The sequence below is a fragment of the Dendrobates tinctorius genome, unplaced genomic scaffold, assembly GCF_039654945.1.
Source record: "Dendrobates tinctorius isolate UK_male_01 unplaced genomic scaffold, ASM3965494v1 ptg000049l, whole genome shotgun sequence".
Taxonomy (NCBI): Eukaryota; Metazoa; Chordata; class Amphibia; order Anura; family Dendrobatidae; genus Dendrobates; species Dendrobates tinctorius.
In genome coordinates, this window is record NW_027361717.1 from 9,901,375 (window position 1) to 9,923,140 (window position 21,766).

Sequence of the window (21,766 nt, forward strand, 5' to 3'; positions counted from 1 at the left end):
CGTACTTTATCTGCCCTCTTGAGGTCAAAGCAAAGTACTGCAGTGCGCAGGTGCAGGGGCTCTTTGACCTCTTCCTGCACGAAGAAAGCAGGAGGGCAGCGATCATCAGAAAATCGGAGGCACGAGACAAAGAAGATCAACACCCTTCAGACCGGAACGCTCTGCAGGCGAGTATAATAAAAGTTATTATTCTTCTCTTGCAGGTCGGGATGGGGGCAGATATACAGCATTCTAGAATGCTGTAGATAAGCCCTGAAACTTGATGGCCGTATCTTATATTGGCCAAACCTGCTGACAGGTTCACTTTAATGATATGGTCAGGGGCGGCCTGTGGTGGTGGGGGGGGGGTCTTTATGTCGTGTTCTGATTAGGTATTCATAATGCAGATAGCTGATAGGTCACTGATCCCTCACTGACCTGCACCCTATTTTGCCACAAGAGGTGGTGAGTTCTCCTTCCATGGAAGTCTTCAAAACAGAGGCTGGTCAGTCATCTGTCTGGGACGGTTTAGTGAATCCTGCATTGAGCAGGGTGTTGGACACGATGAACATGGAGATCCCTTCCAATTCTAACATTCTATGATTCTATGGGAGTTGTGCAAAAAAGAGTTGTAGGACCCTCATGCGAGGTCATCGCTGCTACCCGGATGCAAGCGCATGACGTCGCGTCAGAAATGCTGGCAGGTTGGGGAAAGTTTGCAGCTGCCCTGGGCTACTGACATGGCCACTGGATCATGGTCGTGCAAACGTTTGCTCAAATTTGGTTCTACACAATTTATGCACGATTGCAAACTTTTTAATTTTGCATAGACTTAAATGGCACTGTACAACGCAGCAGAAACTGCTCCGGATCCACAGGGCCAAATCCGCTGCGGATCCACAGCAGAATCTGCAGCGTGTGCACACACCATAAATGCTTTCAGACGGACAAGCAAAAAAACTGCAGCAGCTTGAAATCTGCACATTAAGTTACACCAACACAAGAAATACATGTAGAACAGAAGCGAGCACAGAAGACAAGTCACCAACAGCGGAGAGGAAATATGTAGCATGTAATTAGGAGTTCTTAGGTTTACCAGCATGGGGCAGCAGCCTAAAGAGATTCACAAGTGCAATTTGCCCCAGACAGAGAGCAGCCGACACATAGAAATAAGCACAGAAACAAGGTGGCAGCAGCGCTTGTAGCAGATGAAGCCTTGAGACTGGATGCAGCATTGTGTGTGGAGGTGAAGGAGAAGCTGGCCAGTAATGAGGACACAGCGGGGCCACAGTCATATGGTTTATGTTTTTTTCTATGTCCTCATAATTAGCATGCTGAAAATACTCCTCCAATAGGTGCAGAAAGATAATGCAGAATTACTTTTAAAAAAGAACTACCGTATTTTTGGGATTATAAGACGCACCCCAAATTTTGAGGAGAAAATAGGAAAAAAAAAAAAAAAAGGTGGTGCTTCTTATAATCCATAGAATCATTGAATGGTAGAGTTGGAAGGGACCTCCTGGGCCATCTGGTCCCAACCCCCTGCACAAAGCAGGATTCACCAAATCATCCCAGACAGATGTCTAGCCAGCCTCTGAAGACTTCTATTGAAGGAGAACTCTCGTGGCAGCCTGTTCCACTCAATTGATCACTCTGTCAAAAAGTTTTTTCTAATATCTAATCTGTGTCTCCTGCCATTCAGTTTCATCCCATTGCTTCTAGTCTTTCCTTGTGCAAATGAGATATTTGTAGACAGCTAATAACTCTCCTCTCAGTCTTTTTTGCAAGCTAAACATGAGATCTCATCTCCGGAGATCTTGGCGCAGAGATCTCCTTCTGCGCACGCGCCACCCCCTGCGGCCTTTTTCCCCGGAGTCCACCGCACAGGAAACCACGGGGAGGCTCTTTCACAAAATGTCGGCAGAGCCTCCGCGGCAGCATCGGACACAGTGCGGCAGCGGCGCACCGAAAAGTTATATCCGCATTGTAAGACGCACCCCCATTTTCCACCAAAATTTTTTTGGGGGGAATTTAGTGCGTCTTATAATCCAAAAAAAATGGTACATGGAAAACATTTCATTTCAGGCGAGTCCCCATCAAGGGGCAGTTACACCTCAAAGTAATCATGAAGATTTATTGTTAAAAACGATTGTTTCGCAATCTTTTAGTATAAACAGGCTGCTGATCACCCGATGAATGGGCAAAAATGCTTCTTCACCGGGTGAAATGACCTTATGCGCAGCACTGTAAAGGATTATAGTTCTCACAAGCAGATTGTGAGGTGTTAACAGGACTGGCGCTGCTGAGAACAATGGCAGCTTGCGTGCGCTGAGTGATCTAGTGTAGATCTCCCAGTGCACATTGTTTGCTTTGGTCTGCCTGTGTAAACAAACAAAAGACCGCTGGATCGGTGAAAGTTTACCGATCGGCGGTCATATCGTGCTGCTAGTCAGTCCGTGTAAACAGCGGTCTACGACAGTTATCTTTCTTCTAACACGGTGATCTTTACTTCAAAGATTGCAGCGTTGGTAAGGCAACTTATTCTGCAACGTTTCATGTGCTGAGGAAAGATTTCACCGGAGCGGCTTCTCTTCTCCTGGACTAGTCCGGCTAATCACGCCTGTCTGGCCATGACTGACAGCCTTCATAAAAGTCCTAACATAACATGAATTGTATCCAGGCTGTCAGTCACTCCCAGCAAGGTTAATTAAAAGGTCCAAGGTAGGACTAGTCCAAAGAAAAAAATGCCCTGCTGGACTAGTCCTGTCATTAGCATTCTTCAGGATACTGGATAAATGTTACTTCAACCATTGCAGTGTTAAGGTAGGTAAAATATCTGAAGGCTGTGAAGACACAATGTGATTTTGATGTTGCATATTTTTGCTATATCACAAATGCAGCGTCTTACATTTCCAGCAAAGTGGATGGGATTTATGGAAATCTCATGGCTACTGTTTTATTTATTGCTCACTGTAAAACTGACCTGCCGGGTGTTTGAAATATGTAACATGTCAATCTCACTTGCCATATACTTAGCATTCTGTTCTGATTTTTCCCATACACTTGCATTAGATATGGAAAATCCACATGCACGTGTTTTGTTAGTTCGTTTTCTTGGCAGAAACATATCAAAAACTCATGCAATCCACACGACGATCAATAATATGTTGTCAAAGCCAAATTCCAGGAAGTATCAGAAACACAGCTTTGCTTAACCCCTTCATGACCAGAGCTTTTTTTTGGTTTTGTGTTTTTGTTTTTCGCTCCCCTCCTTCCCAGAGCATTAACTTTTTTTTTCCCGTCAATATGGCAATGTGAGGGGCATGTTTTTTGTGAGACAAGTTGTACTTTTAAACACCATTGGTTTTACCATGGAGTGTACTAGGAAATGGGAAAAAAATTTTAAGGGCGGTGATACTGCAAAAAAAAAAAAGTGCAATTCCAGAGTTGTTTTTTGCTTGGCTTTTTTACTAGCTTCACTAAATGCTAAAACTGCCCTGCCATTATGATTCTCCAGGTCATTACGAGTTCATTGACACCAAATGTGTCTAGGTTCTTTTTTTTATCTAAGTGGTGAAAAAAATTCCAAACTTTGTTAAAAGAAGAAAAAAACTTATTTTCTGAGACCAGTAGCATCTCCATTTTTTGGGATCTGGCGTTGGGTGAGGGCTTACTTTTTCCACACCGAGCTGACGTTTTTAATTATACCATTTTGGTGCAGATACGATCTTTTCATTGACAGTTATTGCATTTTAATGCAATGTCGTGGCGACCAAAAAAAATGTAATTCTGGTGTATTGACTTTTTTCTATTGCTATGCCGTTTAGCGATCAGGTTAATCCTTTTTTATTGATAGATCGGGCGATTCTGAACGCAGCGATACCAGGTATGTGCAGGTTTGATTTTTTTTTTTTATTATTATTTGAATGGGGCGAAGGGGGGTGATTTGAACTTTTATATTTTTTAAATTTTTAAAAACATTTCTTTTTAATTTTGGCATGCTTCAATAGTCTCCATGGGAGACTAGAAGGTGCCACAACCCGATCGGCTCTGCTACAAAGAGGCGAAGATCAGATCACCTCTATATAGCAGACTCAATTGCTATGAGTGCCGACCACCGGGTGGCGCTCACAGCAAGCCGGCACTGACAACCATAGAGGTCTCCAGGAGACCTCTAGCTGTCATGATAATGAACCGGTGACCCGCAATCACGTGACGGGGGGGTCACCGGTGGGAGGATTTCCGGCCCGATAGCTGGAAGCGCGAGTTAAATGCCGGACAGATTTGACAGCGGCAGTTAATAGCCGCGGGTGGATCGCGATTCCACCCACGGCTATTCCAGGCACATGTCAGCTGTTAAAAACAGACATTTGAATGAAATGCTATGACAGGAGACCCAGGAGGACACCACTGCTGACACACAGACATAAAAAAAGCTAGACTGTGAAAGAATCTTGTGGACAAATTACCGTAGATCAAGGTAGAGCTTTTTGGTAAAGCACATCATACTACTGTTTACCAAAAACTGAATGAGGCCTACAAAAAAGGAACAGAGTACCGATAGTCAAATATGATGGAGGTTCAAATATGTTTTGGGGTTGCTTTGCTGCCTCTGGCACTGTGTGCTTTGTGTACAATGCATCATTAAATCTGAAGGTTACCAAAGGATTTTGGGTTGAAATGTTGTGCCTAGTGTGAGAAGTTTGGGTTTGTGTCCTAGATCATGGGTCTTCAAGCAGGACAATGACCCAAAACATACTTTAACATCCAGAAATGGATGGAAACAAAGCACTGGAGAGTTCTGAAGTAGCAGCAATGAGAATGGTTCTAAATCCCATTGAACACCTGTGGCGAGATGATAAAATTGCTGTTGGGAGAAGGTGCCTTCAATGGAAGTCTCCAAACAGAAGCTGGACAGACATCTGTCTGGGATGATTTAGCGAATCCTGCTTTGAGCAGGGGGTTGGACCAGATGCCCCAGGAGGTCCCTTCCAACTCTACGATTCTATGACATATGGGAGACCTGGAACAATTTGCAAAAGAAGAGTGGTCTAAAATTCCAGTTGAGAGGTTTAAGAAGCTTGTTGATGGTTGTAGGAAGCGATTGATTGCAGTTATTTTAAAGGGTGTGCAACCAGATATTAAGTTGAGGGTGCCAACAATTTTGTCTGGACCATTTTTGGGGTTGTGTGTGAAATTATGTCCAATTTGACTTTTTTCCCGCTTTTTGTGTTGTTCCAATACTTAATGTAAATAAAACATGTGTATAACAAAAATGTGTAATTGCAAAAATTTTCTGGGAGAAAAACTTCATTTTCTGGAACCATTTCAAGGGTGCCAACACTTTTGGCCATGACAAGCAACATACATACGTATCACCGTATCCATAAAAGTCTGGTCTAATAAAAAAGTATATATACCATATTTTTCAGATTCTAATACGCATGAATTTTTTATTTTTGGTCACCACAAAAGACGTTATGCATCATAACAGTATCAGTAAAACAGTAAGCTCGCAACAATAAACAGTGTTCCAAATTATTATGCAAAAAGAGTTTCGGAGTGATAAGGTTAGAATTTTTTTGTTTGTCATTTAAACTCATTGATGGTGATGTGTGTCAGGGCTCTTTATATCACTGAAAGCAATTGCAGATACCTGTGCAAATTAGTTTGGCAGGTGTGTCCAAATAAAGGCAAGACTACTTAAGAAGGCTGTTCCACATTATTAAGCAGCCTACATTTTTTGCCAAAATGGGAAAAAAGGATGTGTCGGCTGCTGAGAAGCAACAAATTGTGGAGTATTTAGGTCAAGGCATGACTACAATCAACATTGCCAAGACACTTCATCGTGATCATCGCACAATCAAGAAGTATGTAGCCGATTCCCAGCACACACGTGTGCGTGCTGATAAGGAAAAATTGAGGACTCTTTCCAACAGGCAATTGCGTCAGGTTAAAAGAGCAGCTGCAAAAATGGCTTGTCATACAAGCAGACAAGTTTTTGAAGCTGCTGGTGCCTCAAACGTCCCCCGAACAACAAGATGCCAGGGTCCTTCAGAAGTTTGCAGATGTGCGTAAGCCATCCTGTCGACCACCTCTATCCACTGCACACAAGCAGAAACTGCTCCAGTGGGCCAAACGATACATGAAGACTGACTTCCAAACTGTTTTGTTCACCAATGAGTGCCGTGCAACGCTCGATGGTCCAGATGGATGGAGTGGAGGATGGCTGGTTGATGGACACCCCATGAAAACACTGCTTAGGCCGGTTTCACACTAGCGCATTTTCAGCGCGCGCACGGCCGGGGGTAGCTCCGCCCTCGATCCGGCTCTCTGCCCGGCGTGCCCGCCCCTTCCTTGTAGCGCCGCCTCCTAGCGGACAGCGGCGCCTGCGATCGGCGCACCCTATCTTTAGCATAGGGTGCGCCGATCGTGCGCAGGCCGTGCGCTAGTTGCGCTTTGACCTGCGCTGCGCACTTTTGACGGTGCGCCGTGCGCGCCAAAATCCGAAAAGTTTGATTTTGGCGCGCACGGCGCACCGTCAAAAGTGCGCAGCGCAGGTCAAAGCGCAACTAGCGCACAGCCTGCGCACGATCGGCGCACCCTATGCTAAAGATAGGGTGCGCCGATCGCAGGCGCCGCTGTCCGCTAGGAGGCGGCGCTACAAGGAAGGGGCGGGCACGCCGGGCAGAGAGCCGGATCGGGGGCGGAGCTACCCCCGGCCGTGCGCACGCTGAAAATGCGCTAGTGTGAAACCGGCCTAAGGCGCCAACAAGGAGGAGGTGGAGTAATGTGTTGGGCTGGAATCATGGGGAGAGAGATTGTCGGCCCCTTTAGGATCCCTGAAGGGGTAAAGATGAACTCCATAATCTATGTGGAGTTTCTAAAACAGCTCTTCCTGCCATGGTTCAAGAGGAAGAGCCGTGCTTTCCACAGCAAGATTATTTTCATGCATGATAATGCATCGTCTCATGCTGCAAATAACACATCTGCATCTCTGGCTGCTATGGGCATAAAAGAGGACAAACTTATGGTGTGGCCACCATCTTCCCCTGACCTCAACCCCATTGAGAACCTCTGGAGCATCATCAAAAGAAGTGTCTATGATGGCGGGAGGCAGTTCACATCTAAGCAACAGCTCTGGGAGGGTATTCTGTCCACATGCAAAACAATTGAAGCACAAACCATCCAAAAACTGACAAATTCAATGGACGAGAGAGTTCAGAAGCTTCTTTCGAACAAGGGGTCCTATGTGCAAATGTAACATCACCTAGAATAATGTTTTGACTTCAAAACTGTTTGATTTCATTTTGTAATAAGCTGATAATGCTTATAATTTCACAATTGACCATTTTTTTTGTTCAAAATAAAAATAAAAAGGTTGAAAACTGCTGTGCATAATAATTTGGAACATGCATTTTGAGTGTTTCTTATTTTTAAAAATATATTGTTTTCATAGGCAGTTTGTTCAAAAACATTGCAATTATACTAGAATATTAGATGACTGGAAAATAACAATGACTGCAAGTCATATAGGTAATTTAGAGAAAATATATGAGGAAATATTTTTTGCATAATAATTTGGAACACAGTGTACATGTAAACCCCATTATAATTCGAGATACATTAGACAACCCAAAAGACAGCCAGCTTCTTCCATACATTTCTATTATTCTAATTTTGAAAATTTGGAATATATTTGTAATGTCCATTCCACAATATGCACAGGTACCCTATTAGGATGGAGCGGATATAAAGAAGTCTACACACCTGTTAAAATTCCAGATTTTTGTCATGTTTATCACATCAAGAAAAATCATTTCAGAACTTTTTCCACCTTTAATGTCACCCATAAACTTTCATTACAACGCCAATAAAGAAACAAATCTTTGAGGGGGGAAATAAAAACAAAACTAAAATAGTGTGGCTGCATAAGTGTGAACAACCTCTTCTAATGAAATATATATTGTTTTGTTCATAATTAGCGAATCACAATGACCTCATGGTAAATAATAGTCCGCACATGACGGCCATCACTTAGTGATTCTTAATTTCATAAACATTAGCTCTACTAGTAGGATTTTAACATTTTCTTAGCTGCATTTTACAACTAAACCCATGGTTTAAACAGCTGACAAAACAGCAAAGGGATCCCATTGGTGAAAGGAGAAGGGTACAAAAAAATACTAGATAGGTATTACATATATACCATAGAATAAATACTCTGTAGACTATCATCAAGAAGTGGCTTAAATTGCAAACAGTGACATTACCTAGAGCTGTACATCCCCCAAAAACTGAAGAAAATTGGTCCAGTCGAGAGGCCAATATTAACCCCTTAACGACCGCAGATACGCCTTTTAACAGCGGCAATTAAGCGTACTTCTGCCTCAGCACCGCTTTTTAACGGCGCTGAGAAATAAGTGTAGAGCGCCTCCCAGAGTCGTAATTTCTCCGGGGTTTCGGAGAAACCAAGACCCCAGAAAACGATTGGGGTCAGTTTTTACCAACCCCAGTGTTGCGCAGTGCAGTATGCGCCCACCCGTAGAGATCTGCCGCCTGGCACCAACAGGAAATTTTTCCTAAGGGTTCATTTTGATCACTGTTTAGACCCTAGCAAAAAAAAAAAAAATAGTAAATCAACCCTCCCTTTATCACCCCCTTAGATAGGTAACGATAATAAAATAAAAAAAAATTATTTGATTTCCATTGGTCCTTTAGAGGCATGTTGGGGTTAACAAATTTTGTGATCCATTTTCTCCTGATACCCTTGTGAAAATAAAAAAAATTGGTTCCAAAGTAAATTTTTTGTGAAAAAAGTTAAATATTCATTTTTTCCTTCCATATTGCTTTAGTTCTCGTGAAGCACCTGAAGGGTTAATAAACTTCTCGCTGGTCAGCTTTTAACCCTGATAATGTCCTAACAAAACAAAAAAAAAGATGGATTTTTGGTTCTTACCGTAAAAGCTCTTTCTTGGAGCCTTCATTGGGGGACACAGAATACCATGGGTGTATGCTGCTGCTGCTGCTAGGAGGCTGACACTATGCAAAAACAATAAAATTAGCTCCTCCCCGGCAGTATACACCCACCGACAGACACCAAGCACCTCAGTTGGTGAAAAAGCAGTAGGAGAAGCAACGAGAAAAAACTCGAACCATATGTACCAACCCAACAGGGGACTCGAAGACCCAACACGGTACAACTGAAACAGGGAGGGTGCTGTGTCCCCCAATGAAGGCTCCAAGAAAGAGATTTTACGGTAAGAACCAAAAATCCATCTTTCTTTATCGCCTTATTGGGGGACACAGAATACCATGGGACGTCCCAAAGCAGTCCCAAGGGTGGGAACAGCAAAAAGGAACGAAAGTAACCGAAAGGCTCAGGTCGGCCGGTGAGCCACCGCCGCCTGCAGAACCTTCCTACCAACCACAGCATCAGACGAGGCCTGGGTATGAACCCTGTAGAACCTCGTGAAGGTGTGCAAAGATGACCAGGTTGCAGCCTTGCAAATTTGCATGGCCGAGGCCTGGTGACGAGCAGCCCACGAAGCCGCCACAACCCGGGTGGAATGAGCTCTTACTCCTGGAGGGGGCCGCTTTTCCTGAAGACGATACGCTTCCGGAATGGTAGAACGAATCCAGCGAGCGATCATGGATTTGGAAGCCGGAAGGCCCTTCTGGCGACCTTCAGAGATGATTAGCAAGGAATCGGACAGACGGAAGGAAGAGGTCCTGGCAAGATAGACACGCAGGGCTCTAACTACGTCCAGTTTGTGGAGAGACTTCTCAAGAGGATGAGATGGAGCCGGACAAAAAGAAGGAAGGACGATATCCTCATTGATATGGAAAGCGGAAACCACCTTTGGAAGAAAAGAAGGAACGGGCCTGAGGACGGCTTTGTCCTGATGGAGAATGAGGTAAGGGGAACGACATGACAAGGCCGCCAATTCAGAAACTCTTCTGATGGAGGAAATGGAGATCAAAAAGGTGACCTTCCCAGAGAGAAGGGACAAAGGAATGTCCTGGAGAGGCTCGAACGGCGCCTTCTGGAGCGCGCTAAGAACGAGGTTGAGATCCCACGGGTCTATTGGCGAATGATGAGGGGGAGCCACGTGGGAAACCCCTTGCAGAAAGGTCTTGACCTGTGGTAGAGAAGCTAGCTCTCTTTGGAAGAGGATAGAGAGAGCGGAAACCTGGCCCTTGAGCGTACTGATGGACAGACCCGCGTCTAACCCAGCTTGAAGAAACCCTAGGATAGACGGGATAGAAAACGACATTGGGAAGACTCTTCTATCATCGCATCAACGGAAAAAAGCCTTCCAGTACCTATAGTAAATGCGGGAAGAGGCTGGTTTCCTGGCTCTGATCATAGTTTGAATAACCTGACTGGACAGACCTGATTCCTTTAGAATTGCGGTCTCAATGGCCATGCCGTCAAACTCAGAGACTGAGAATTCTCGTGGTAAATGGGGCCTTGCGAGAGAAGGTCTGGATGGTCCGGAAGCCTCCAGGGAACGTCCGCGAGCATGTTGACCAGTTCCGCGTACCAAGGCCGTCTTGGCCAATCTGGAGCAACTAGAATCACTGGTACGCCTTCCGATTTTATCTTTTTGACCACCCGAGGGATCAATGCCAGAGGCGGGAACAGATACGGAAGTTGAAACTGGGACCACGGAGTCACCAGTGCGTCGCATGCGACGGCTAGAGGGTCCCTGGACCTGGCTACGAACTGCGGCACCTTGTGGTTCATCCGAGATGCCATGAGATCGACATCCGGGGTGCCCCAACGGTCGCATATCTGAGAGAAAACCGCGGGGTGCAGGGACCATTCGCCGGACGCTAGGCCCTGGCGACTCAAAGTCGGCTGCCCAATTTTCCACCCCTGGAATATGGACGGCGGAGATTGTCGGAACGTAACGTTCTGCCCAGCGGAATATCTTGGCCACTTCTGACATTACCTGTTTGCTGCGCGTGCCCCCCTGATGGTTTATGTACGCCACGGCCGTGGCGTTGTCCGACTGAATGCGGACCGGCTTGCCGGAGAGGAGGGGCTGCCAGTGAAGAAGGGCCAGGAAAATCGCCCTGATCTCCAAAAGATTGATTGGAAGGAGAGACTCCTGTGGCTTCCAGCGTCCTTGGGCCGCTTTCTGATGGAACACGGCTCCCCATCCTAGAAGGCTCGCATCGGTGGTGATGATTTGCCACTGAGGCGGAAGGAAGGACCTCCCTTGAAGAACTGACGCTGGCCGTAGCCACCAAGTGAGAGACTGCCTCACTCTGAGAGGAAGCCGAATAGGACGGTCCAAGGACATCGTGGTCTTGTCCCAGGCTGAAAGCAGGGACAGCTGGAGAGGGCGAAGGTGATACTGCGCAAAGGGCACTGCCTCCATGGAGGCCACCATCTTCCCCAGGACCTTCATGCCGAACCGAATGGGAATGGGAGCAGGCCTCTTGAGAGTTTTGATGCCCTTGGACAGAGTTGTAAATTTTTCCTTTGGAAGAAAAACACGGGCTAGCTCCGTGTCGAATTCCATACCCAGAAAGGTCAGACGCTGGGTGGGGACCAGAATGGACTTCTCCTTGTTGACTAGCCAACCTAGGCGGCTGAGAGTGTCCAGGGTTATCTGAAGGCTCCGGAGACAGTCCTGGCGAGACGAACCCTTGATCAAAAGATCTTCCAGATAAGGGATGATGAGGATCCCTCTGGAGCGAAGGATGGCCATGACAGTCGCCATCACCTTCGTGAAAACCCGGGGCGCTGAAGCCAGGCCGAAAGGAAGAGCTGTGAACTGAAAGTGGTCTCCCTGAAACGCAAATCGAAGATACTTCTGATGTTGCACACATATTGGAATGTGGAGATAGGCATCCCGAATGTCCACCGAGCAGAGAAAATCCCCCGGGCTCCATGGAAGCAATCACCGACCCAAGAGACTCCATCCTGAAATGAAGAATCTTCACGTGGCGATTGAGCAATTTGAGGTCCAGAATAGGACGAAGAGAGCCGTCTTTCTTCGGGACTACAAAGAGATTGGAGTAGAACCCGGAAAACCGTTCGTCTGAGGGAACGGGAACAATGACTCCGGCGGAAAGAAGGGAAGAAATGGCCTGCAGAAAACCCGGAATCTGGGCCCGCTGTAGTGGAGGCCGAGACCGGAAAAAACGTCTGTTCGGGAGTGAAGCAAATTCGATTTTGTAACCGGATGCGACGAGTTCTCTGACCCAAGCGTCGTCTACAACGGACAGCCAAGCATCCGCGAAAAAGGAAAGTCTGCCGCCCACCCTGGAAGAAATTCCAGGTGGGGGTGACCTGTCACTTAGACGAAAATCTGCCGGAATTGGCTCCTGCAGATCTGGAATATTGTCCTCTAGATCTCCAGCGAGGAGCGGGTTTGTAGGAAGGTTTCCTCTGATCCCGCTCCCTGGTGGCAGGCGGCCGATCCTGTTGAGTGGCTCTCTCCGTGGCAGAGAAGGGACGAAAAGGCCTGAATGGTCGAAACCCCCTTCTGTTGAAGGGACGTTTTGGTCGAGACTGGGGAAGCGAAGTACTTTTGCCTCCAGTGGCATCGGAAATTATCTGATCCAGCTTTGCTCCAAAGAGCCTAGAGCCATGGAATGGCAGATTGGTAAGCGACTTTTTCGAAGTAGTGTCCGCATTCCATGACTTTAGCCAAAGGACTCGGCGTACAGCTACTATGTTGCTGTTAGCCCTTGCTACGCAGCCGGCCGCGTCCAAGGAGGCGGCTAAAAGGTATTTTCCCGCATGGTTAATCTGATCTGCAAGATCTGCCAATTTGTCTTGAGGAGCTGACGCTAAGATGCCTCTGCGAAGGATTTTTGCCCAAGCGGAAATGACCTTCGCCACCCAGGCGGATGCGAAAATAGGGCAGAGAGAGGCGCCAGATGCCTCAAAGATAGACTTAGCCAGAGATTCAATCTGCCTGTCAGTAGGATCTTTGAGCGATGCCCCGTCTGGCAGAGAGAGCACCGTTTTAGAGGCTATCCGGGATACTGGAGGATCTACCTCTGGAGCCTTGGACCACTTTGAGAGCAGTTCTGCGTCAAAGGGGTACAGAACGTCCAAATACTTGCGGCCTGAGAAACGTTGCTCAGGGTGCTCCCACTGTTTGGCTAAGGTAGTATTGAAATCGTTGTGATTGGGAAAGGTTCGGGACGGAGGTCTGGCTCGTCTAAGGAAAACCAAGCTTTCCTGAGCTGGAGCCTCATCCTGTTTAAGTTTTAGTGTTTGGAAGATAGCTGCAAGAAGACTATCGACCATGTCCCGCGTTTTAGAAACGCTGTTCCCCTCAGAGCTAGCTTCCGAATGAGAATCATCGCCTGACTGAAGGCTGTCATCCGAGGAAGGAGAAGGAGGCCTGGGAGCGGAAGGGCCCTGCGAGCTCGAGGACGAAGTGGACAGAGCCCGCTTCCTAGAAGACCTTCCCTGTCTGTCTCTCTGAAGGTCGCGGTCAGGTGCGGACGACTCACCCCGAGAGGTGGTCGGGGCAGAGGTGGCTGAGGATAGCTGAGGTAATCGTTCTAAAACCAGGACCAGCGACTGTGATACTTTTGTCAAGTCAGAAACAGACTGTGACATTGTAACGGCCCACTCCGGGGGGAGAGAGGAGGGAAGAGCGCCCTCCGCCCGGGACTCTGTGCGCTCCTGAGAAGCTGACATATTGGAAGGACTGCAGGGGGGGCAGAATGGAGACGACTGACCCGATGCCCACTTCTTTTTACAGCGCGCACAGGCGTAATAGATAGCGGTGGGCCTGAAGCAGAGATCCCCTGAAGGGTTGGGCATAAGTAGACTGCACTGAATGGCCGCAGGAATTAAGGAATAACTGCCGAGGAGAGCTAATCTTTGCCTCAGAGCAGAGCCTACCGAGATTCTGTGAGCAGCAGAAAACGCTGAAGTGTCCCCCAAACAGCGCAGGAAGGAGTGAAACAACCAGGAAATCCTTGTGCTGGAGGCTGGGGGCGGAGCTTAGCGGCCGCTCCATGACTGGTTAATAGCGAAGGAGAGGGCATGGCCGAAGGAGGAGGCTGGCATATCAAACGAAAAGGAGCCCTGTGATGGGCTAGTAAAGGCGCGCTGAAAAGAGCGCGCTCAGGAAGGGAGGAGGGAGCACAGTGATGAGGAGACTGTGAGGGAAAGTGAAAGTGAAAGTGAAGACGCCGCAGCCCCATGCCAGCGCCGACATAACGGAGCTGATCTGACAGTGGCCCTGGGAAGTCTGCCTCCCCTGCTTGTGACGCTGTGTGGTGAGTGGAGGAATCCCCAGTGTCTCCCTGGGAGTGAGAAGCAAGCGGCGTGAGAGCGCGGCAGGCAGAGAGGGCGGGAAATTCAAATAATTGTGGACCTGAAATCACAAAGGTCCAACTTCTGCCATTCACGGAGCTTATGCGGGGCCGGAGGGAACGTACAGGCACTTACCTGACGTCCCTGAAGAGGATGACCACAGGGGCCCACGGGGAAACGGCAGGCCGCTGGGGGGAAGGGAGTCCTCTGTACCCGCATCCTGCAGAAGACGGCTTGAAACACCTGCGATCGCCGTCTTCCTCTCAGCCCTGTCCCGAGAGAGGGGTGAGGAGGGGGATTCGGCAAGGACTAGCCACCTGTCCACAACCCTTATCACCGGAAGGCGATAGGGAAAAGTCCTGCCTGCGGTACTGAGAGTTGCGATGTGGGTGACACCACACTGCTCGCTCAGCCGCATGATATGGGAAATCAGGGTGACAACTACACCCTGTTTCCCGATGGAAAATAACCTAAAAGACAAAAGAGGGAAAAATTAAAAAGTTCAGACTAAACCTGAAAAGAAAAATGCGGATCTGGGGAGATCCCGGTCCGCCTCCTACAGACACTTACCACAAACTGAGGTGCTTGGTGCCTGTCGGTGGGTGTATACTGCCGGGGAGGAGCTAATTTTATTGTTTTTGCATAGTGTCAGCCTCCTAGCAGCAGCAGCATACACCCATGGTATTCTGTGTCCCCCAATAAGGCGATAAAGAAATTATGTTTCCAAAATAGTGCTGATGTAAAGTAGACATGTGGGAAATGTTATTTATTAACTATTTTGTGTGACACCACTCTCTGATTTGAGGGTACTAAATTAAAAGAATGAAAATTGCAACATATTCAAAATTTGCCAAATTTCCTTTTTTTTTTTCCATAAACGCAAGTCATATCGAAGAAATGTTACCACAAACATTAAGTACAATATGTCACGAAAAAACAATCTAGGAATCAGTGGGCTCTGTTGAAGCGTTCCAGAGCTATAACCTCAAAGTGACAGTGGTCAGAATTGTAAAAATTGGCCTGGTCATTAAGTACCAAGTGGCTCTGTCACTAAGGGGTCAAAAGGAGTTGCGGCAATTTTTTTTGGCAAGTACTAGTTGTGTACTACATGTGACAACATTCTCCCGTATACCTCAGATCTCTAACTTGTGGAGTAGTGTGGCAAGACAGAAGCATTTTCTTAAAAATGAAGCATTCAAGCCCGACTATATTTTGTCAAAAGTCTTTCAAAAGAATATGCAAAATGTCTTCTGGGCTTATGAGACTAAGGTTGAACTTTTTGTTCATAATTATAAAAAGTTATGTTTGGCACAAAGGTAATAGTGCACACCAACAAGACATCAGATCTGCAGTGAAGCATGGTGGAGGCAGCATTGTGCTTTGCGGCAGTTTTTCGACAGCTCAGAGGGTTATGAACCATTCCAAATATCAGTCAATTTTGCAATAAAACCATCAGGCCTCTGCTAAAAGAAGATGATGAAGGCATGTCACATTTCAACACATCCATGACCGCAAGCATACCATCAAATCAGCAAGAGAAAGTTTTAGAATGGCCCATATCTGAATCAAATTGAAAATCTTTGGATTGACCTGAAGAGGGCGCTGTACACAGGGGATACCTTCCCAATCTGACAGATATGGAGCATTACTGCAAGGAAAAGTGGGCAAAGACTGCCAAATTTAGATAAGACTCCTTCCCCAAAAGACTCAATGCTATCAAATTCAAAGGGTACTTCAACAAAGTATTAGTTTAAGGGTGTACATATTTATGCAACCACATTAGCTATGCTTCTTCCATCTCAAGAGATTTCAGTTTATTTCTTTATTGAATGGTACAGATGGATGACATTAAAAGGTGGAAAAAGTTCTAATTCTTCTTGGTAGGATTTTTTTTTTACATGACAAAAACCTGGCATTTTAACAAGGGTGTGTAGATTTTTTTTCTATCCACTGTATAAGCCAAATATTACTGTGTGTCAAGTGTAAAAAGACCATTTGGGTTGAGTTTGAGCCACATAGGTTAGTGAGCAATAAACAGTAATATAAAGTTATAATATTCAAGAACTATTGGGCCATATGGACTGACGGCTCAAATGAATGATCGCACATAAAAAAAACAAAAAAAAACCCACACCATTACCTGCCAGTGTGCTTGTGTGCCTGAATGCTCGGACCTGGGAGTCTGAGAGACCGGTCAGGAGCGAAATCACAGTGTCCATCATGTACTCGTCATATATGATACTATACTGACACTGCCGGATCAAGACGCCAATGAATTCACAGAAGTTGCCGCGAAACTTTTTCCAGTGAGGGCCAGGCATTGTTAGGGGGTAGTCACCGCTGTCCTAAAAAAACAAAGGAGATAAAACCATTTAATACTCTATGCTTATTAAAATAGAATAAGTCCTAAGCATTCAGCGTGGAAGAATAGTACTTGGCTTGTATAGTTCGTGCCAAGAATGGAAGCACATCTTGTGAGATCAGGAAAGCATTACTCCCATTTGAGGACAAAATAGCATCCTTGGCTCTAAATATCTGTAAATCTTAGGAAATACATACATTTCCCATAAAATATTCAGGTGGATTGCTGCAGTCAATCAGTGAGCTCAGCGGTTCTGCCAGAACTGACGGCACGAGCGCCATTATTTAGTGTAGCAAAGAAGCCCAGATGACAGCTCCGCAGACAATAACCAATGACGAGAGCAGCGGCAGAGAGGAGACTCCACACTGAACCTGGGGTGGTACATAAACCACAAAAAAGCGCCCTACACTGGGCGACGTGTTTTCTGAAGCCGCAAAACCATTTTAAAACACAATGATGGTGTATCCATCATGGAGTCAGCAGGATGTATGGAGCATGCTCAGGCGCTGAGTCCACTCCACAAGCATCAGGTGACAACAATGTTAAACTAGTAAGCATCTGTGCCTAACGGCAGAGTCAGGAGCTGTGCGCCACCCGCTGCGGTTAACCATTTAGATGCTGCTGTCAATCTCAGAGCGGTAAGTAAATGGCACAGTTGCCAGTGCTCATGTGCACCAGCACCTATAAGCTCCCCACAATGCGATCATGGGGAACAGATTGGTAACTATGGCCGCCCTTAGCATGCTGAAGTCACCCCATTGCTGCCATATTTTTTTTTTTAAATACTTCGGTGATGCTCAGGTACAGGATGAGCTTCATAGGAGAAATCTGTTTCTCTATATATTGCAGTATTTATAGCAATTTCATGTTTAAATCCTCTAAGGAGCAAAAAAAAAAAATTTAAAAAAAAAAAAAAACACCCCCTTTTCACTTTTCCATAACTTTCATTTCACCCGATGTGGATTATTAAAATATTTTTCAGTGCATTATAAGCTAAATTGAATGGTGTCTTTCAAAACTACAAACAACCCAGAAAACCAAGCCGCCCATACGGCTATGTCAAGTGAAAAATAAAGTTACAGCTCTTGGAACATGAAGAAAAACACAAGTGCAAAAACAAAAAATGTCCGGGTCCTTAACCACTCCACCCACGGTTAATATTTTCCGTCACTATGGCTGCATGAGGGCTTGTTTTTTTTTACATTATGAGTTGTACTTTTGAACACCCCCATTGATTTTACCGTATAGTGTACTGGAAAAATGGAGAGAAAAAAAATTCCAAGTGCAGTGAAGTTGCAACAAAAAAAAGGTGCAATTCCACAGTTGTTTTTGTGTTCAGTTTTTTTTTTTTTTTTATTTACCATGTTCACTATGTGGTAAAACTGACCTTGCAATATGATTCTCCAGGTCACTACGAGTACAAAATTTTTTACGAAAAAGTTTGGGCATCTGTAGCCATTGTCTGAAACCTGTAACGTTCTCATTTTTTATGATCCGAGGCTGGGTGATGGCTTGAGGTGATGTGTCTGCTGTGGATTCTGACCAATTGAATGTCACTACGTGCGTTTAATCCATCCGCATGTTCTGACAAACAAGTGCGCCAATGAAAATGCAGAGTTCTGGACGCAGCGAAAATACGCTGTGTAAAAAACCTTGCTATTTCTCATTGTAAGGACATCGCCTAATAGAATAGTCCCCTTAGGAAACTTTAAGCTGCGATCGTCCAAGTGCCTGTGCTTCAGCCCTGCTATGTAGAGCAAAAATCACGATCTATGAACGTCGGCCACAGGCCAGTGTTCACAGGCGACTCACAATAACAGGCAAGGCTGTCTTCTGCAGACCCCCAACTGTCATGACAACCCACTAGCACCCCACAATCACGTGACAGGGGCGCCGATGGGCGGGTCTTGTGACGAACTGCCTCCTGGCACGTGTTAATCACCGCTGTCAGTGGTTTACAGCAGCATTTCATTTTTATGTCATCTGTCGTGAAAGGGTTAAGCAGCCCTAGTAAAAAAAAACTGATGTAAACCTCTTTACAATTTGCCATGAATTCTGAAAGTCTGTCCAAAAGTCAGTACAAAATTAGTTTGAACATTTTACTTTATACCTCATCAAATTCTTCAGTCATTTTTCGGATAATTTCAGCATTCTGCATATTTCTGAACATTTCAATTCTTACCGTACCTGTAAGTAGTAGAGAAATTATAAAAGTTCCAGAAGACTTTTTTTTTTTTTTTTTTAAAGTTATAAGCAGCAAACAAAAAAATATATAAGTCATTAAAAAGTGATAGAAAAAAAAAAAAATACACAGGATGGGGAGTGGGGATGTAGAGAGATGCAGTTTGTGAGCCTGTAATGGGATATTTCTTATACTAACGGTATAAAAGCTCCACATTGTTGTACAGTTATATGATGAAAAGACCCTTAAAAAAAAAAACAAACATGATATCCAGTTATATAGGTTGGACTGTGGCTCACTGACGGAAGAGATCAGAAATCCCCTCTATGTGCAGCGGCCCAAGGAGATTAAAAATCCCAAAATTCCTTATAAAAAAACACCCCCCCCATTAAGGTTGTGATGCCTCATTGATCAGTCTACATTAATAAATCCCGTCATCTGAGTGGCACACAGCTACTTACATAACGGTAGGTAGTTATGCTCTGACATTACTAAGGCATCAGCGGCTCAGATGGCACACCGCGCTCTTCTTACCTTTACACCCTGAACACTGGATGAAGAAGTTTATCAAGTCCAGAAGTGCAATATCTCGGTCCTGCTTGTACGATTCAATCCAGTCGTCGACTACAGACTGCGGAGGAAGGAGGCCATGATCTGGGTCAGTAATATTAATCAGAATGTTGCCTTGAATTCGCTCTAACATCTCAGACTTTCATGACTTATTCAAAGGGAATGGATTTTTTTTTTCTCATCTTATGAAGCAATGTCAGGAATGTGATAGATTTTTCATTTATGGTATAAAATAACAAAAGCTCTTTATTAAACGCTTGTGTATTTTTTGTGATCAGCTCACTCATCCAATATTGGAGCAGCGTTGAAGAATCACATTAGGCCCGACACCCCGGCTAAATGTTTATGTATAAATGTAAGGAGTCTGCAGCATAGATTGCAACCTGCAGAGCCCAACAACGCAAGGTCTTCGGGAAGAAAAATTCTGCACCACAATCTGCCATCTTGACCTTAGCGATTACCTGCATGGCGCTCTTGCCAATCTTCACAACTTCAAAGAGGGTTACTGGCTCGCCTTCTCCATTCTGTTGAGGATGCCCGTTTGCCCTCCCTCTACCCCTGGATCCTGGCTCTCCTCGACTCCTCTCACCTGGAGTCTTTCGCGGTTTCTTTATGGCGGACTACAAACAGAAGGAGTAATTGAGGACGAGCTTTCCGCCACGTAGCCAGGCACGTCATTTAGAGATCACAGCGCCACATACCGGAGGCCTCCCTGGACGCCCTCTCTTCCTCTTCCCCTTCACCTCTATATCTTCCACAATTTCGGAGCTCATCTCGCTTGCCACGGCGGACATGTCTGTGTGCACTGTAGCGCTCTCATTTGTGGAGTCCCTAAGAGAAAGTGTACATTGCGCTCAGTTCTCTAGATCAGGGAAATGATACTTGAAACACTAAAAGTGCAAGACAATAACTTACTGCAAAACCGACAGTTCGGAAGTAATCATTATTGCAGAAGTTTTCTTTCCAGACGAGGTATAATCCCAGGGAGATTTGCTGCCAAATGTTATCTTCAGGTTAAGTTATTGGATATTGCTCCGTGATAAACCTAGAAAAATGATCAACATGACAAATGTTAGAAAAATGCATTTCACCCATTGTATAAGACGTAGCATTGAGAGATGGATTCAGTCACATTTTGGATACGAGATGCCAGATATCAGCCCCTTATCTGTGTCAAAGGGGATGATACCAAGATTGAATGCTACTTTCTACCCCATGGGTAGGCAATCACTGGTTTATGGGGGCTTAACCACTTAGAAACCCACCACAGTAGAGTGGAGGTCCAGTGGTCGCACATTTGTTCCACTCATTCTCTATAGGACTGCCCAGATATCCGAGTACGGCAGTCACAATAAAGGGATAACTATTTATATTGGCAAAACCCCTTTAAGGATAAATGTTGCTAAGGTTATTATAGCACTATAGACCAGGGCTGTGAAGTCAGTAAGCCAAACCTGCAACTCCGACTCCTCAATTTCCCTTACACCAACTCCAACATATATTGCTTATATTTAAGTGAAAAATGTATTGTAGTACAATGTGAACATCAGACATTAAATCATTTCTATGATACAATAATCAAGATATTTAGATAGAATATTTATTGGAATACAACTTTAGAACACAAAAAACTGTAATAAATTGTAAATATGTAATATCGATCACATATATACTATATATACACTATATATATATATATATATATATTTATCACTATGTAATAAACTATGTAAGTGGCAAAAGACAGGTTTCAACAAAAACATACTAAATAACATTTGTGCAGTCTATGAATTTGTTCTAAGAAATAGAATTGCCTCCATCACATCCTCCTTCATAGATGACCTAAAATCTGACCTAATAATTTTAAGGCCAGAGAACAACCTCTCTACACTAACTTGGGTTGGAGGCAAAGCAGTAACCACATGGGCAACATCTCTAACAGTTTCCGGGTATAAAGGAATTGCCTCATGCACAGTCAGGTTTGATGAACGGTTGAATTTTTGAAATATGGTCAATCTGCTGCTATAGGAGACGGAGTGAAATCTTTTTCCTTGCAGCAACGCTTTGCCTGCTCCATGTCATACAAATACTTGTCAAACTCCTCATCTGATGAGGATGAAGATATGGCAGCAGTAGCACTGTCAGGACCCAAGTCGTCTTGCGGCTGGCAGTCCTCCTGTAGGCCACGCATCCTAACTGCTACATCAGTCAGAGCTTCTTTTCCTTTAGTAAGCTGTTGATCATCAAGCAATATACGATGACTTGGGTCCACATAAACAGCTGCCAGAAAAATTTTATTTTCCAATAGCTGTGTCTCTCTCCGTTTTAGTTCTTCCACTCCCTGATGAAAATGCCAGGAGCTAAATCCTCAGCT

The 21,766-nt window shown here is 45.2% G+C and overlaps 1 protein-coding gene across 3 annotated transcripts in view; it reads right to left on the bottom strand.

Annotated features, from left to right (window-relative positions):
• STAG1 (STAG1 cohesin complex component) overlaps window positions 1-21,766 on the bottom strand; it is a 253,841-nt gene that overhangs the window by 76,256 nt on the left and 155,819 nt on the right. For all 3 annotated transcript variants that reach the window (XM_073576500.1, XM_073576501.1, XM_073576498.1), the window contains exons 2-7: window positions 20,308-20,437; window positions 20,094-20,223; window positions 19,854-20,012; window positions 19,357-19,453; window positions 18,751-18,827; window positions 16,419-16,623 (exon numbers count right to left, since the gene is read on the bottom strand). In XM_073576500.1, the coding sequence (XP_073432601.1) occupies window positions 16,419-16,623; window positions 18,751-18,827; window positions 19,357-19,453; window positions 19,854-20,012; window positions 20,094-20,223; window positions 20,308-20,336 (697 nt within the window). In that variant the 5' untranslated portion in view covers window positions 20,337-20,437. The remainder of the gene's footprint in view (window positions 1-16,418; window positions 16,624-18,750; window positions 18,828-19,356; window positions 19,454-19,853; window positions 20,013-20,093; window positions 20,224-20,307; window positions 20,438-21,766) is intronic.